General features: G+C 40.9%; 2 protein-coding genes across 2 annotated transcripts; one reads left to right on the forward strand and one right to left on the reverse strand.

The window, feature by feature from the left end:
* Positions 1-11,032: 11,032 nt before the first annotated feature.
* Positions 11,033-12,463, forward strand: LOC103988975 (bidirectional sugar transporter SWEET14-like). Its single transcript, XM_009407680.2, has 6 exons — positions 11,033-11,087; positions 11,326-11,362; positions 11,463-11,673; positions 11,760-11,921; positions 11,999-12,118; positions 12,209-12,463. The coding sequence occupies exons 1-6, from the start codon at positions 11,033-11,035 to the stop codon at positions 12,461-12,463; spliced, it is 840 nt and encodes a 279-aa protein (XP_009405955.2).
* Positions 12,464-13,366: 903 nt separating this feature from the next.
* LOC135640110 (glutaredoxin-C5-like) lies at positions 13,367-14,872 on the reverse strand. The gene has a single exon (XM_065154246.1). The coding sequence runs from the start codon at positions 14,852-14,854 to the stop codon at positions 14,444-14,446; it is 411 nt and encodes a 136-aa protein (XP_065010318.1). The 5' UTR covers positions 14,855-14,872; the 3' UTR covers positions 13,367-14,443.
* Positions 14,873-16,804: the final 1,932 nt, after the last annotated feature.

Consider the following 16,804-nt stretch of genomic DNA (forward strand, 5'->3'; position numbering starts at 1 on the left):
GATTTAACTCTATAATATGATACTTTTGAGCCTCCTTCTCTGTCTATCAGTTTTCTACGATGGCAATCCTCTCAAAGCATCAATTCTCCTAAAACACAGGGCTGACATAGAGTTCATTCTTGATGATCACCTTGTTATGTCTTCTTTCAGCATTACTCAACACTTTCTTGTCAAGTGGCATAATTGTCCGGCTTCCGATGCCACTTGGATTACTCTAGAGGAACTTTGTGACTTTGCACTAGACTTATTAGACTAGTATCTTGCAAATCACTCTCCGGGGTCAAGTTCTTTTCCACCGGGGGAGAATGATGGAGAATCATCTAGTTTTACAAAAGATTACAGAAAAGTTTATTCTAGGCAAAGAAATCAATAAAATATCATCAATTAGTTGGCCTAGAAATTCTAAGAATTATGTTGAAAATTAAAGTCTTTTGGTCTTTCTAGGGACTCCTTTTGTATTAAATACATTCTTGTATTAAGTGCACTTATTTACTATTTAGGTATCTTAGAAGTTATATTTTAGATTTATAAACGGCATACTAATTCCCTAAGAGATTACTCTTGAGAATCATTGCGTCATTTGATTATACTAAGGCTCCTAAACCCCTATAACAGTGGAGCTTGTGAATGGATGACTTACTTCATATTTGAATGAAAAGAATTACATCTTTTTTAGTCTCTTACCCTCCTCTTATATCTCACACTTCTCTGTCTTCCTCTTCTCCTCTCTTTCTCTGTACTTTCCTACTCTGTTTTACATCAATTTCTTATTCTGTTCCGAGTTTTGTTCAAGTGCAATATTATACACGAAGTATATGTTAGTTATGTAAAAAATTATAGCTTCTTATCCATGAGGGTGAACCTTGGCACGTGAGGTCTCCTTTGTGACTTTAGTGATTAAGGTTAAAGTCATAGAAATAACGCCTATAGGGGTAAGTATCCCTTAAACCTAGGAGCCTTGTACACTTGTTTCACCATTTTTTGTAATTTATAGTCTCTATCTTGATTTAAGTTGTATTCCAAACCCCACGAAATATTCTTTGTTTTTGGTCTCATCTACACAGAATTTGCATCTAGTTTGTGATACCTGTTTCCATTAAGGTGATAGGGGCTACAGTCAAATCAAACTTTAAACAAGTATTGGTGATAACTTTCCTATAACAGCGAGAGGCTATAGTCACACCAAACTTCAAACAAGGATTGGTGACATTTAAAATCATTGGAGGATACTCACCACTAATGGTTCAGAAACTGGAATCCTATTTGTAAAATAATCACTATATGTGATGGGAGATCTCACTTGCATATTTGGTGGAATGAATACCTGTACAGAATGTGACTATCAAATCATCTAGCTAATTATAAGTCATGGCTGCTGTCATGCTGCATTGAGCATGTAGATTACATAAATATAAAAAGATACCAATGTATATATATGCATGGATTTGACCACAATCAGTCTCGAGTCAGATTTTTCGAATCTAGGCCACCCTAGGCACCATTTAGTTCAAAAACACTGCTTGACAATGGGTTGTGATATAATTCTTTGTTGGTTTACCATGCAACACTTTGCCTCCCATTGCAGCAAGGTGGCATGGCAGAGATTGAGATCAGGAAAGTGCTGATCTGACCAGACCATAGCTTTCTTTTAGTTGAGTCACATCTTATAAGAGGACGTAGTGTCATGGTATCCACACTAGTCTCATTATCTCCTCACTAATTGAGGGAACCAGATATCGAAGAAAAAAATAATTGATACCCCTCGATCTATTCTATTGACTTGATATTAGTTGTGATTTTGTAGACGGTCCATATATAACCAGAAAAATTTTCATTGGTTTTGGATTCAATCATGAAACCTTTTGCTACTTATCAGCTATAGACCCTAATCTAAACCTAAAACTTGTGTGGTTAGCATACAAGTGCAGGATCAGAAATGGGGTCAAGAAATGAAACCAATTCAGGAGTAAACAGTGTTTGACAAGAGTAAAAATAACCTCTGCTATTAAAGATACATTTGCATTCATGTGCAGTCTCTGAGTGTTGAATTTAGAAAATTAGTTCCTGTACTACAGATTTTCCTGCATCAATCTTTGGACTTGGTCCCGGCAAAGGCAAGAGCATGTCTGTTTGATAGGTGGTAAGGAGCACTTCTGTTTGAAACTAAAATAGAACAAAATTTGAATCTGAACCATTTAATTGTCAACAACAGAACCTTATGATATAAGATATGTGCTTAGTTTAGCTTCTGTTGATGGTAGTAAGACATCCTTTAGGCATGATGTGCTTCTTTTCGTCCAATTCTAGACATTTGTAATGGCTTTGATTTTGTTCTGAGCTATTAATTATTGTCGCTAATCAGTGCTTCTTTTTTGGAATCCATTCACAACAAGGAAATTCCTTGTGTATATTTGAGGTTGGTCATTCTTTCTTGGCATTCTCTGCAGTTGGATGTTCAACAAGTTGGTAATTTCTTGTGCTTTATGTTTATGAGTTTCCAAATTAAGAAAATGGGATACCTTCATGCATGTCCTCAGACAAATAATATAAAGGCCTGATGCTGGCAAAATTCTTCGGCTGCATTGTTTACTTCTATCTTCACAACTGTTTGTTAATGGTTTGCAAATTTAAATATTGCAGGTTGTGCCTTGGCTAAGCTCAAACATGCACTCACCACCAGTCCTAATGGGACAATGCATTCCTTAATCAAGGGCGCTTCATGTTGTATTAGATGTACTCAGGCTGGGAATTCAAAAAGTATTGAATTATGGCAACATGTTCCATTGGGAAGTAACATATATATGCTTTCAGTGGAGGAGAATCAATGATTGCTCCCATTACTAAGCTTTGCTGATCTCACAGTTTGTGAAATTTCTCAAAAGGAGTAGTGATGGCTGGCGTCTGGGATAGGGTTTGCTGAATTCAGAAGAGCTGACAAGAAGCTACAAGTAGTAGCAGGGTAAGGAGGGATAAGAACAAGATGGAAGATAGGGATCAAAAGGTTTGTTTGTGGCCACATTTCCTCGAAGACAGGAATGATTCTGCATTCAGTGGTGCATTTGTAATTATTTTTTATTGGCCACCATCCAATAGCAGGCCAAGATAGTTCCTTCTCCAGGACAAAGATAATTCCATTGTAGCAAAAGAAGGATAAAGAAGACAAAAAGTGCATGAAGATGCTTATCACAGAGCTGGGTGGGTGCTGCCCATGGTGTGATGAGGTAACCCATTTGGTTCCTCTACCAACAATGTGTGAGGTTTTTGGGACTCCCAATTCTGCCACTTGATGGCACATAAGAAGATATTTAGCCATGATCTTCTCCTTTGCTCTTTCTTTTTGCTCCCTTGGAACAAGATATTGCAACACTTGCTGCATATTTGCTTTGTACCTTCTCTTTTCTTATTCCCCTCTTGTTCTCCTGGTGAAATAATTCCACACCTGGGATCACTAAGTTTCATGTATTTTCTTTTACTTCTTTAGTAGCGTTTGTCTTTAGTTGACATTGTCTAATAAAAATGCCCAATTATGCTAAACAAATATACTCAGGTAGATTAGTTTATGATATCTTCTTTTTATTATTTTCATTGCAACAAGGAATATGAGGCTAGAAGTAGGCTTATCAAAAGACAACAGAGAGAGTGAAGAAGAAGAAGAAGAAAGAAGAAAAACAAAAATACTTCACGAAGAAAATTATGTTCTTTATAATAGAGCTTTAATTAAGTATTGACAAATTAAATCCTTATTCGAGTTGGATGCCCATCAAAGGAAATACCAACACTTTTTTATTTTGTTTTCTTGATATTCTCTTTCACTTATTTGTTTATGTATTTGACAAAAATAACTAAATATACGAAGAGCACAAATTTCTCATCATACAAACTCTTATCACTTGATATTTCATATCATGCATCATAAAGACCATGATCCATCATCTTATGATCTATCAATTATATATAGATCTATCTTTCAGAACGATCAAATTTATCCTCGACATTTATTTTAAATCATAAAGAACAAATTTTTTTTTTTATTTCAGTTAAAATCAAAATTTGAAGAATATTCGAAGTTTAACTCTGATGTCTAAATATCAAATTATTTATAATAATGTAAGAGTGTGACCTCCATGAGAGGCACTCAGATACAGCTGTTGCTTCTTCGTTTGCACCATGTCGTTCCAGTGGCAGTGGTGCTTTGACCCAAACCAGAATGTGTGGCAACACAAAGATTGAAGAGAGATAATAAATTGAAAAGATATGTATTTTCCTTATAAATATTTAAAAAACAAAATTTTCAAGGGATACAACCACTTTTCCCAATTTTTCAAATGGTATATATAAAAAAGTTTCACATTATTTTCCTACCTTTAAATTCCTATCAACAAATTAACATGTCATTTTGAATTTGTATATATACATGTATATATAATTATGGAGTTATATTTCACATAATAAATTTGTTCAAGAATTAGAAAAATATAAAGAGATATATAGGGAAAGAAACTAGTCTGAAACTGGTAGCCAATTTTGCTAAAATCACTAGTATCTCTAACATATGGAAAAAGGATTTGTCTCCAAATCTGTAGCTTTTATTTTATAAAAAATAATTTTTTTTATTATATTAAATAATATACATGACGCTAACATAGTAAATTTGAACATAAAAATTTCATATCAAGCTAATCAAGATGTCAATGATATTTTTCCCTAATATTTTGGTGCTAGAAGGAGCGCTTGATATCTTAGGAACGTCCACCTACTAACCCTCTTAACAAACGTTCAAGCAAGAAGGCCCTACCCCGACCTATAGTACTTTCATTAGGGGAGCAACAACCACCCTTTCCGTATGTGGATGCATCCATCTCACACGTAAACACCGATGCAATATGGGCATCTATTCAATGATCTTAAGCCACCTACTTGTCTCTGTTGAGGTGTTCCTAAACCTCACCCAACAAGTGTAAGTACTAATTGGCATCATGCAAGCTGTTATTCCACTCTTGTCTCGACTAGCCCAAGAGGCAATGCCACCATCTCAGTCGCAATCAACATCTCAACAGCACTACCACTGGCACCCACCAGCACCTACATCCAATAGGAGACCCCAACAGCACTACCTCTATTCATTGATAAGATATCCTTGTTCGACCAACGATCCTCCTCAATAATAGAGGTTGTGGACATCGACCGTGACGACCTGCTTGGCCACCATAGTACCCGAGTTAACACCAACTAGGACTCGGGAGGTGGTGATGACAGCAAGTCCATCACCCTTGGCTAACTCTTCATCCCATATCTCCTGAGCTAATGCCAACCAGGACTCCAAAGACGATAATGGTGACACAGTTGATGACCACATTAATTGATGCCCTCGTGATCAGCAGCAATATCATCGAGAGTGATTACCACCTTGATCGATCTTAACTCCGAAGGCGATGGCGGTGATAAGTCAATCACCCTCAGCTAGCTTTTCAAGTGCATCGACGATGCACACAACAATAGCATCACCGAGAGCGATGGTTATGCGTCCTTAAAGCATCATGTCCTCGAGCTTGATGACTTTACCCTCGGAGGTGGCACCGACAATCACTTAGCCTCCTGCCCCATCCCTTTCATCCTCACCATCGGAGGCAATCTCTAAGACTAAGATATTATTGAATTTCATCTTTAGCGAGGCAAGGGAAGGGGAGATGTTCACAATGTTAGGGGAAAGTGGGTCCGATTAGTCCACCCTGATTGATGCCCTTATGAACAACATCATGTGGGAGAGCCTACAGGGTTCCTTCACCCTCAACGATGAGAAGCTCGAGGGGCAGCTCCTCAAGGTGATCTCTGCTTATATCATGGAGGACAACCTTCTATACCCCCATGCTCACCGTGGAAGAGACCATGATGTTCTCCGTGGAGTTTTGACTATTCCATTTGTTGTCCACCTCGAAGAAGAAGGGTCGAGTATAAGCACTCATCAACTAGCTCAGCCTCCGGTTTGTTGCTAAGACTATCATCAGCGAAAAGATCTACCATAACATCTCCGGTAGAGAGCATCATCATGTGTCGATCATAATTGAAATCCATCCTAATGAAGAGAAGATTTAAAGCCCCCATAGCGAGAAGACCCGAGATTCGCACCGGTAGAGAAGGGATATGAAATTTGTTACAACTGAAAGAAGATTTGAAGCTTGCCATGGCAGGAACACCCAAGATTTGCTATGACAGAATAGGGATATAAAATTCATGATGGTGGAAAAAAGATTTGAAACCCATCATGGCAGAAAGATTAGAGATCCACTAAGATAGAGAAGGAACATGAAATCTGCCATAGTTGAAAGAAGATTTGAAAGTTGCCATGGCGGGAAGACTCGAGATCGACTATGGTGGAAAAATAAGATCCACTATGAAGGGACTTGAAATCTATCACGACAGAAATAAGATTTGAAGCCCACCATGGTGGAAAAATCTAAGATCCATAAAGGCGAAGAAGGGACATCAAATCCATGATGGAAAAAAGAATATTTGAAGCCTGCAACAATGGGAAGACTCGAGATCCGCTATGATGGAGAAGGGATATGAAATCTACCATAAAGGAAAGAAAATTTGAAACTTGCTATAGCATAAAGTTTAGAGATCCACTATGACAAACAAGGGACAAGAAATCTATCACGATAGAAGAAAGATTTGAAACCTACCACAATGGGAAGACCCAAGATTCACTATAATAAAGCCACAAGGCCAAATGTACCAAAGATGCATAAGTCAGGAAAACCCAACCTGCATAAAGAGAAATCCACTATAGTGAAGATGCAAAGCCAAATGCGTACTAGACACGTAAATTAAGAAAACCTGACCTATGCTAAGAAAAATCTGTTATGGCGGAGGTGCAAGGTCAAATGCGCTTGAGATGCATAAGTCGAAAAAACCTAACACATGCCAAGATAAATCTGCTATGACATAGATGCAAAGCCAAATGTGCCCAAAATGCGTGAGTAAGGAAAACTCAACCCACACTAAGATAAATTTGCTACGACGAAGGTACAAGGCCAAATACTCTCGAGATGCATGAGTCGAGAAAACCATACTAGTGCTAAGATAAATCTGCTATGGCAGAGGCAAAAGGCCAAATGCGCCTGAAATGCATGAGTCGGGAAAACCTGACTTGCATCAAGATAAATTTACTGCAATGGAGGAGTAAGGCCAAATATACTTAAGATGCGAGTTGAGAAAACCCAACCCACACCAAGATAAATCCTTTACAGCGGAGGCATAAGGCAAAATGTACTAGAGATATATAAGTCAGGAAAACCTAACTTGCATGAAGAGAACTCTGTTACAGCGAAGGTATAAAGCCAAATGTGCCTAAGACGCATGAGTTATCTACATGAAGAGAAATCTACTATAGTAGAGGTTCAAGACCAAATGCGCTCGAGACTTATGAGTCAAGAAAACCCAACCCATGTTAGATAAATCTACAATAGTATAAGCGCAAGGTCAAATGCACCTAAGATGCATAAGTCAAGAAAATCCAACTGACACCAAGATAAATCTGCTATGACGGAGGCGTAAAACCAAATACACTCGAGATGCTTAAGTTCAAAAAACCTAACCCCCACCAAAAGAAATCCACCATGATAGAGGTATAAGGCCAAATGCACCCGAGATGTGTGAGTCGGGAAAACCCAACCCACGACAAGATAAATCCGCTACGGTGGAAGCATAAGGCCAAATGCGCTCGAGATACATAAGTCTAGAAAACCTAACCTGCGCTTAAATAAATCCATTACAGCGAGAGCACAAGGCCAAATGTATCCAAGACACATAAGTCAAAAAAGCTTAACCTGCATTAAGATAAATCTACTACGACGGAAGCAAAATGTCAAATGCACCCGAGACACGTGGGTCAAGAAAACCGACCTATGCCAAGATAAATCCGCTATGGTGGAGGCGTAATGCCAAATACACTTGCGGCATGTAAGTCACAAAAACCCAACCTCCGTGAAAAGAAATTTGCTATGATAAGGTGCAAAGCCAAATGTGCTCGAGACATATAAGTTAGGAAAATCCAACCAATGCTAAGATAAATCACCTACGAAGAAGGCATAAGGCCAAATGTGCCTGAGAGACATAAGTTGAGAAAACTTGACCTGTGCAAGATAAAACTATTACGGTACAGGTAGAAGGCCAAATGCACCTGAGATGTATAAGTCAAGAAAACTGTGTGAAGAGAAATCTGCTATGACGGAGGCGCAAAGCCAAATGTGATTGATATGCATGAATCAAGAAAATTTAACATGCTTTAAGATAAATCCGCTACAACAGAGACACAAGGCCGAATGCGCTCGAAATGCATGAGTTGAGAAAACCCGTCTCATGCCAAGTTAACTCTACTATGATGGAGGCGCAAGAACAAATACACTCGAGATGCGTAAGTCAAAAAAAATTAACCCGTACTAAGATAAATCTACTTCAACAGAGGCACAGGGCCAAATACGCCCAAGAGGCATAAATCGGGAAATCCTAACCTACGCCAAGTAAATCTATTATGGCGGAGGTACAAGGCCAAATGCACTCGAGACATATGATTTAGGAAAACTAAACCCGCACCAAGATAAATATGTTACAATGGAGGCACTAGACTAAATGCGCTCGAGGCACATAACTCAAAAAAGCTCAACTCACGTGAAGAGAAATATATTATGATAGATGCACAAAGATAAATGCACCCAAGATATGTAAGTCAGGAAAGCCTAACATACGCTGAGATAAATCCGCTACAATGAGTCATAAGGCCAATTGTGCCTGAGATATGTGAGTTGGGAAAGCCCAACCCACACTAAGATAAATCCGTTATTACGTAGGTGTAAGGATAAATGCACCTAAGACACATGATTCGAGAAAGCCTGTCCCACGTTAAGATAAATCTACTATAGAGCATAAGGACAAATATACCCTAGATGCGTAAGTTTGGAAAACCCAACCCATGCCAAGATAAATCTGCTATGATGGAGATAAGGCCAAATGCACCCAAGACGATTAAGTTGGGAAAACCTGACTCGCGTAAAGAGAAATCCGCTACATTGGAGGCATAAAGTCAAATATGCTCAATATGCATGAGTTGGAAAAACTCATCCCGCACCAAGATAAATCCACTACAATGGAAGCACAATGCCAAATACACCCGAGACACATGAGTTAGAAAAACTCATCCCATCCTAAGATAAATCCACTATGATAGAGGCATAAGGACAAATGCATCTTAGATGCGTAAGTCGGGAAAATCCAACCTGCAATAAGATAAATTCATTACAGCAAAAAATGCAAGGCCAAATGCGCTCAAGAGACATGAGTAAAAAAAACTTGACCCGGGCCAAGATAAATCTGCTACGATGAAAGCATAAGGCTAAATGCACCCGAGACATATGAGTTGGGAAAATCTATCTCCCGTCAAAATAAATCCACTACGACAAAACCACAAGGACAAATGTGCCTGAGATGCATAAGTTAGGAAAACTCAACTCGTATAAATCTGCTACAACGAAGGCGTAAGGCCAAATGCACCTGAGACATGTAAATAGAGAAATCCCGACCTACATAAAAAGAAATCCACTATAGTGAAGGCGTAAAGCCAAATACGCCTGAGATGCATGAGTCAACTAACTCACGCTAAAATAAATTCGCTACGACGGAGGCATAAGGCCAAATTTATCTGAGACATGGAGTCAAGAAAACTTAACATGTGCTAAGATAAATCCACTACGACAATGACACAAGGCCAAATGCGCCCTAAATACGTGTTGGGAAAACTTGACCCACACCTAGATAAATCCACTATGGCAAAGGCATAAAGCCAAATGCGTTTAAAATTTATAAGTCGAGAAAATCTAACTTGCACCATAATAAATCCATTATGGCAAAGCCGTAAGGCTAAATGCACCTAAAATGTGTGAGTCGAGAAAACTAAACCGATATCAAGAGAAATCTGCTACAGTAGAAATACAAGCCCAATATGCTCAAAACACCTAAATTGGGAAAACCAAACTCACAAGATGAGATCCTAAATACTCCCATGTCAGACAAACTAAATGACATGCTTTGAACCCCTCTTGCAAGGGTCCCGAAGCACTCCTTCGTGGGGGGAGGGGGGGGGGGACAAATGATAGAGAATTTATTATCATTTGATACATGATTGCCACGTAAGATCCAAGTCACTCTCCGCCCAACTACTCTCCGCCCATCTACCTACATGGCGAAGATTCAATGTAAGAAAACATAAGATGTTTTCTCGTCTATTATGATAAGGAAGAATCACAAACTACTTTCTCATCCATTATGATAAGAAAGATAATCATAAATTTTCTTTTCATCATTTATGAGAAGGAAGATTATTACAAGTCTTCTTCTCTATCATGATGATGAAGGCATCTTAAACCAAAGGAACTCCTTTTAAACTACTCAAACCCTTTGGGATCTTAGATTACTAGCTTAAGCGGATTGGGTCGGGAAACCCTCCGACCTCTTCGTGCGGCATATTGGGAGTACTACATTTCTAACTCGGAAGCATGATATTTTCACTTCAAGAGCATGGGATTTCTACCTAGGAGCACGATATTCTTATCTTAGAGACATATTGGACATTTCTACAAAATACACATGCAAAATAATATTTTCCCCTAACAATATTGAAATAGATTGAGTTGAATAGAACGTAAATAATATTTTCCCTAACAATACACATGCAAACACCCCTGCAGGGCTTCTTTTCCCATATAGTAAGTAATGTAACTTAAATACGATCTCTTACTTACCTACATGCAGCTTGTCATGCGATTACGTATTTCCATGTTGTTTTGAGGATAAGCTAATTGTTCGACTTGATTGATAAGTTCACTGTTCACTCCCTCCTCCCTATAAAATGGCCTTCGTCATTCCTCATTCCCCATTCCTCATTCCCCAAGCACTCAGGCCCGCTGCGAGCCACTTTGGAGGGTCTCCTTCTCAAGGAGATTTCACTTCCTTTTAGTGCTCGCCATATACTAGAGAGATGGCAGCTTGGTTGTCCTTGGACCATTCTTGGGCGTTCACCTTTGGCATCCTAGGTAAAATCTCTTTTTCCCTATTTATATGGAGCTCAATGGTGATTACTGTTGTCTTGATGGTTGGATCTCTCTCTAATGATGATGCAAAATGGTGCAGTTTTATGAAATGGAATCATATTATACTATAAAGCAAATCAAAGCATAGCCATCATATTATATTAATCCTCAAGTTTTTGTTGTGTCAAGACTACTTTTGGTTTGATGAGATCACTGACACAGCATTGGCTTTGATCGAAAGGTAACATCATCTCCTTCATGGTGTACCTGGCGCCACTGTGAGCATCTTCTTCCTCCCTTCTTCTTTTTCCATTCAACCTTGCTTATGCCAGGCATTAATTGTAGTGATCTTACTGGTCTCAATCAACGCTAATGCAGGCCGACATTCTATCGCGTGTACAAGAGGGAGTCCACCGAAGGGTTTCAGTCGGTGCCGTACGTGGTTGCTCTCTTCAGTGCCATGGTATGGATCTCCTACGCGTTCCTCAAGACCGACGCTTGCCTGCTCATCACCATCAACTCAGTCGGCTGCGCCATCGAGACCGTCTACATCGTCGTCTACTTTGTCTACGCGCCGAAGGCGGCGAAGGTACACAGAGCGTAGGAGAGGTAATTTGTTGAGGCCGGCAATTAACACGATCCATCTCCGATGAAGTGTTTGTCTCTATGTTGTAGATCTTTACTGCGAAGTTGGTTCTGCTCGTCATCGTCGCCATGTTCGGGTTGATTCTTCTGCTGACTCTGCTGCTGTCGGAGGGCGCGAAACGAGTTGAAATTCTCGGATGGATCTGCGTGAGCTTCTCCGTCAGCGTCTTCGTGGCTCCCCTAAGCGTCATTGTGAGTTCGACATGCGCCAATGCAATGCCTCGGTAAGCATATAGTGTGGCAAACTAACGCACTCCGTGTTTGCTCAGAGGCTCGTCATACGGACAAAGAGCGTGGAGTTCATGCCGTTCTCGCTCTCCTTCTTCCTCACGTTGAGCGCGGTCGTCTGGTTCGCGTACGGCTTATTGATCAGGGATTTATACGTTTCGGTAATTTCATCAAACACCTACATTTAGCTGCTTCGATCGCACTGTAGCAACAGATCACTCTATCTTCTTCCCCGTCTTCCTGCTCCATAGCTGCCCAATGTGCTGGGGTTTATCTTCGGGATCCTGCAAATGGCGCTCTACGTAGCATACAAGGACAGGAAGAAGGTCGCCGTCGTCGAGCAGGAGCCGCCGGAGCACGTCCTACCGATCACAAATCGTGACACGGCCCAGAAGGCCGTGGAGGTCCATCGGACGGTCGAAACTCATGGCGAAGACAAGGTGGGAGACGGAGATCAGAAGGAGATTGATGAGAACAAGGAAGTAATGGCTTCTGTTGAGGTCTGATAGCAGTCAAGCGGCATGCCCATTGGTTGATTAGCTTCATGCCGTGCCTCCAGACTCTTAAGAAGGTTGTGTATGTTGTCAGTGATGTGTAAGTTGTGACGGTAACTCTGGTCTTTGCAGTCAGTATAAGTAATGGTAGCTTCTTGTAGTTATATATATGCGTGAAGAAATAAAAACAGTTCCTCTAGTTTTCTCTATCATGATCCTTTTTATTAGACTTGTGGGATGAGGTGGCGATTAAAATTTGACACTGCCATCATCTCCAAGAATAATCTTATTTTAGCTTACAACAACAATGTTCAAATTTGGACATATCACAACCAGTATATATACACTGATGCACACATACATAAAAATACACATGCCTAAAGATGACTTTTATTTTAAAGATGATGTTAGATCTCAGTCTTGTAAGAGACTACTATATATGTTACATATCCACAGGGAGATCCAATAACGGGCAAAGTCAGAAGAAACACCATATTGGGCCGGGTCGAATTATGGGTGGCAAATTGGATCCATTAAATAGGTAATATGGATCCGGGTCAACAAAAGATATCGGATGCTCGGTTGAATTATGGGTGAAGACGAAATTTGATCGATCTTGATATCCGTATATGTTGCTGTTCTGGATATATGGAATTGAACGATGTTATTTATATATCTCAGATCAAATATTCCTGACAACAAAACCAATGAAAAATGGTTTTTTTTTTTCAAAGTAGTCCTCCATGTCTTTTGAGATGTGAAATTATGGTAACCAATCCAAGGAAAAGATTGATTTTGGCGATGCATTATGCCATATATATAACATATGTTTGTGAAATCCAAACATACACAATGATGAAAAATATGTGAGGAACCCATAAAGAGGGAGAGAGAGGAAGGTGATTAGATCCCAGCAGAATTTTTCTCTAAATTAAAATAAAAAAGAGAGATTTCCATATAAATTAAAAAATGTGAGGGTCTAAAACAGGAAAAAAAAAAACACGAGTGCTGGAATCGATGTGCCACACGTTCTCGTGGAGATGCGTGCCTTTGGATGCGGAGTGCGCCGGCCCATTGGTGTAAGTGGCACATCAAGACACGTGGCGGATTTTCATTGGTCCCGACACCGACAACGATGTCCCCGCATTCCACCTTCCTTCGCACGAACGTGGGAGTTGGTGGTCTGGTCGTTGATGACGTTCTCTCTCTCTCTCTCTCTCGCTCTGGTGGTCTGGTCGTTGATGACGTTCTCTCTCTCTCTCTCTCTCCCGCAAACTGAAGATTTCGACCACATTCCTCCTCGCTCTTCTTCAAAGAAGGAATATCGTGCTCTTGATTTCAATGGAGCAGCATTTTCCCAACATATCGTATGATTTCAATGCTCTCGATCACGAGGAAGCTCGTGTTCTTTCAGTAACTCAAAACTCACTGTGCCCCAGAGTCATAAGCTTGAAATTAAAAGGTAGGAAGAAGAAGTTTAAATAGCAGTTCATTTTGACTCATCAAGCAAAAGTGCAGGACAGATCCATGATATAAATTAACTAGAGAGATGACAAGCACTGCATTTGGATGAACTCGTAGAAGGAAACAATCCATTTGGCCAGTTTTTGCTCAACACTCAAGAAGTTTCTATACATATGATCATCATCACTATCATGCATGTCAAACCCCACATGATCACGAAAACCCAGAAGAAAAAGGAAGAAAATTATAGAAGAAGGTAATACAAGCAAAGCCTTTGCATATCAATCATCTTGTACCCAAAATGGAGGACCCAAAAAACCAACCTCCCTTCCCTCTCTCTCGCACAAACACACACACACGCATTCTCTCTCTCTTTCTCTCTCACTCTCTCTCTTTTAAACCTTGTTAAGTAACCAATATTAGATAGAAAACGAAGTCATATTAAATGAAAAAGTTGGTAATCTGTAGCTGCATTATAAGAGGAAGACGCGAACCGATCATACCGTTCGTGGTTTTGAGGCTGTGGGTTCAGAGCCAGAGAGCGCCGGCATCCTTGAGGAGGGGCACGAGGGTGCCGTTGATGTGGGCGGCCATGACCCGGTCCATGGCCCCCACAAGCTTCCCGCCGATGAACACCACAGGCACGGCGGCGCTTCCTGCCACTGCCGCTCCTCCGCCACCAAGGATCCGAGCGAGGGCGCGCTCCATCTCCCCGCCGCGCGGGTCCTCGTCCAGCTCCACCACCATGGGGCTCACCCCCATGCCGCAGAAGAGCCGCTTCACTGCGTGGCACATGCAGCAGGTGCTGACGCTGAAGATGACGACCGCGCTCTCCCCCGCCAGCCGCTCCACCCGCTCCAGCGCGTCCATCGTCGCCCCTCTCGCCGCAGCCACGTATCCCCACGCCTCAGCCGCTGCCGACGCCGCTTGGTAATGCATCCTTCTGTGAAGATTCTAAACAAGATGAGCTCAAAGGAGAGATGGAATGACTGAAGCCTGCGCCGGATTATTTATAGAAGGCAGGAGGTACATTCTGGGAACAAAAAAACAAAGTTGGCGAAGGGTATAGTGGGAAGTTTGTGAAAACAACTGTCATTTAAAAGGAAACTGCGGCTATATTTATATCTTCTCCAACTTTCATATATTATGCTCATATGGATTATGTTTTGGATGTTCCTCATACACTAAATTATGAAGGGAATGATATTATTATCACTATGAATTACCCAATAAATAGTGCTGGTCTAATTATAACTGAATGAAAAATGAAGGAAAATTATCAGATATTATTATTGATAGAAATAAATGAATTAAAACCATGATAGATCCATATAATGTACTATAACAGCTTGTTTTCTCTTCCTCTTCCTTCCTGCTTTATCTATTGAATATGAGTTGGGTTTGTCTAAGGTCAACGGTCAAACTGGGCCCACCGAGAAGACCCGCAACGAGAAGGAAAGCCGGAGGGTGGATGATGCGTCAGCACGTGGGAGGCAGGGAATGATGGTGTCGGCGAGGAACGCGGCACGTGGGAACAGGGCCAGGGCAGCCCGCCGCGAATTTTAAAGCAACCGGACGTATAGATTTTGGTGACGAAAGGGGGAGAGAGAGAGAGAGAAGAGAGAGAGAGAGCGCGCGGGAGCCAAAAAGCTAGCCTCTGCGTGCGCACGTTTACCGTGGCCAACCTCATGCTGCTAAAGAAACCTTCTTCTTCTTCTCCCCTTCTTTGTGATTACTCACTCTGATACGTAACACATCTACATAGATCTGAAGCTTGTGTTGGGGGGATTCTGATCCCTAAGAAACTGCTCCCAGTGGATGCAGTGATGGTGGGTGATGCAGAAGAGAGCAGCAGCCGAGGAGCCTCACGAGGACCAAGAAAAGAAGAACACAAGGAGCAGCCTACTACGCACGAGAATAAAGCAAAGATATGGAAACACATGCAGCTTCCACAGTGCTTTTTTCGCACGGCACTCTACCGAGAGAGATAAATACCGCAGACGTGTATGCTTTCACGTAAACACATACGTAAACAGTATCATTCTGCCAAGTTATGCCATGGCAAAAGAGGACTAATCAAGCAAGGCGAGATGAAGACACAGCTGATGGTAGACACAGCTTTTGATGACCCGTCGAGAGATCAAGACAAGCTCATAGATTATGTCAAAATCTGAGTGACAGCATCAACTTTTGCTGAAGCTGAATGATGCTAGATGGGCGGGAATGGAGGAAGGGGGAGAGCAAAGTTGGGAGTGTGTCAGAAGCCTCTGTCTCTTGGTCTCCTGATGTCAGGAGATGGCATGCAAATGGCAAAGCCACCATTAGCTGTTACCACTGTAAGCTTTGAGTGTCACCATTAACAATCCAAAAAAGCATGAGATGGTACGTTGCTTTCGCTTAAGAAATGAAGACGCAGAGAGCGGAGATGACGGCTTCTGCTACGAGGCTTACGCGATGCCGCTGCACCGCTGACCTCCACTATTGCCTCTCTTTCTTCTCCTTTCTCTCCTTCCCAAGCTATTTCTGTTTGGCTGGTGCTGTGGCCACCGTGGTGGCGAGGCAACGACGTCTCCAACTTTCCACCTGTATGCATGTCGGCACCATTCATCCAAGCTTTCGAGATACCATCCGGAATGGTGACACCACCAGCTTTGCACACTCGCACAGTCCTGTGCTCTAAGGTTCAAAAACATCCTATATATATATATATATGTGTGTGTGTGATATTATAATAGTTATCAAAATCGAATGAATGGCTCAACTGATCGAATCGTATTTAATTATTAAAAAAATTATATTAGTATTATAATTTTTTAAAACTAAAAGGAAATAATATTTATTTTACAAATAAATATTACCATGAAACTTTAGCCAAAAGGAAGGATAATG

Source organism: Musa acuminata, chromosome BXJ3-6 (genome assembly GCF_036884655.1).
Source record: "Musa acuminata AAA Group cultivar baxijiao chromosome BXJ3-6, Cavendish_Baxijiao_AAA, whole genome shotgun sequence".
In the NCBI taxonomy this organism is placed as follows: Eukaryota; Viridiplantae; Streptophyta; class Magnoliopsida; order Zingiberales; family Musaceae; genus Musa; species Musa acuminata.

Coding starts and splice junctions, on each gene's coding strand:
- LOC103988975 (XM_009407680.2), top strand. CDS start 11,033: ATGGCAGCTTGGTTGTCCTTGGACCATTCTTGGGCGTTCACCTTTGGC. Junction 11,674..11,759: donor ACGCGCCGAAGGCGGCGAAG/GTACACAGAGCG, acceptor TCTATGTTGTAG/ATCTTTACTGCGAAGTTGGT. Junction 11,922..11,998: donor TGGCTCCCCTAAGCGTCATT/GTGAGTTCGACA, acceptor GTGTTTGCTCAG/AGGCTCGTCATACGGACAAA.
- LOC135640110 (XM_065154246.1), bottom strand. CDS start 14,854: ATGCATTACCAAGCGGCGTCGGCAGCGGCTGAGGCGTGGGGATACGTG.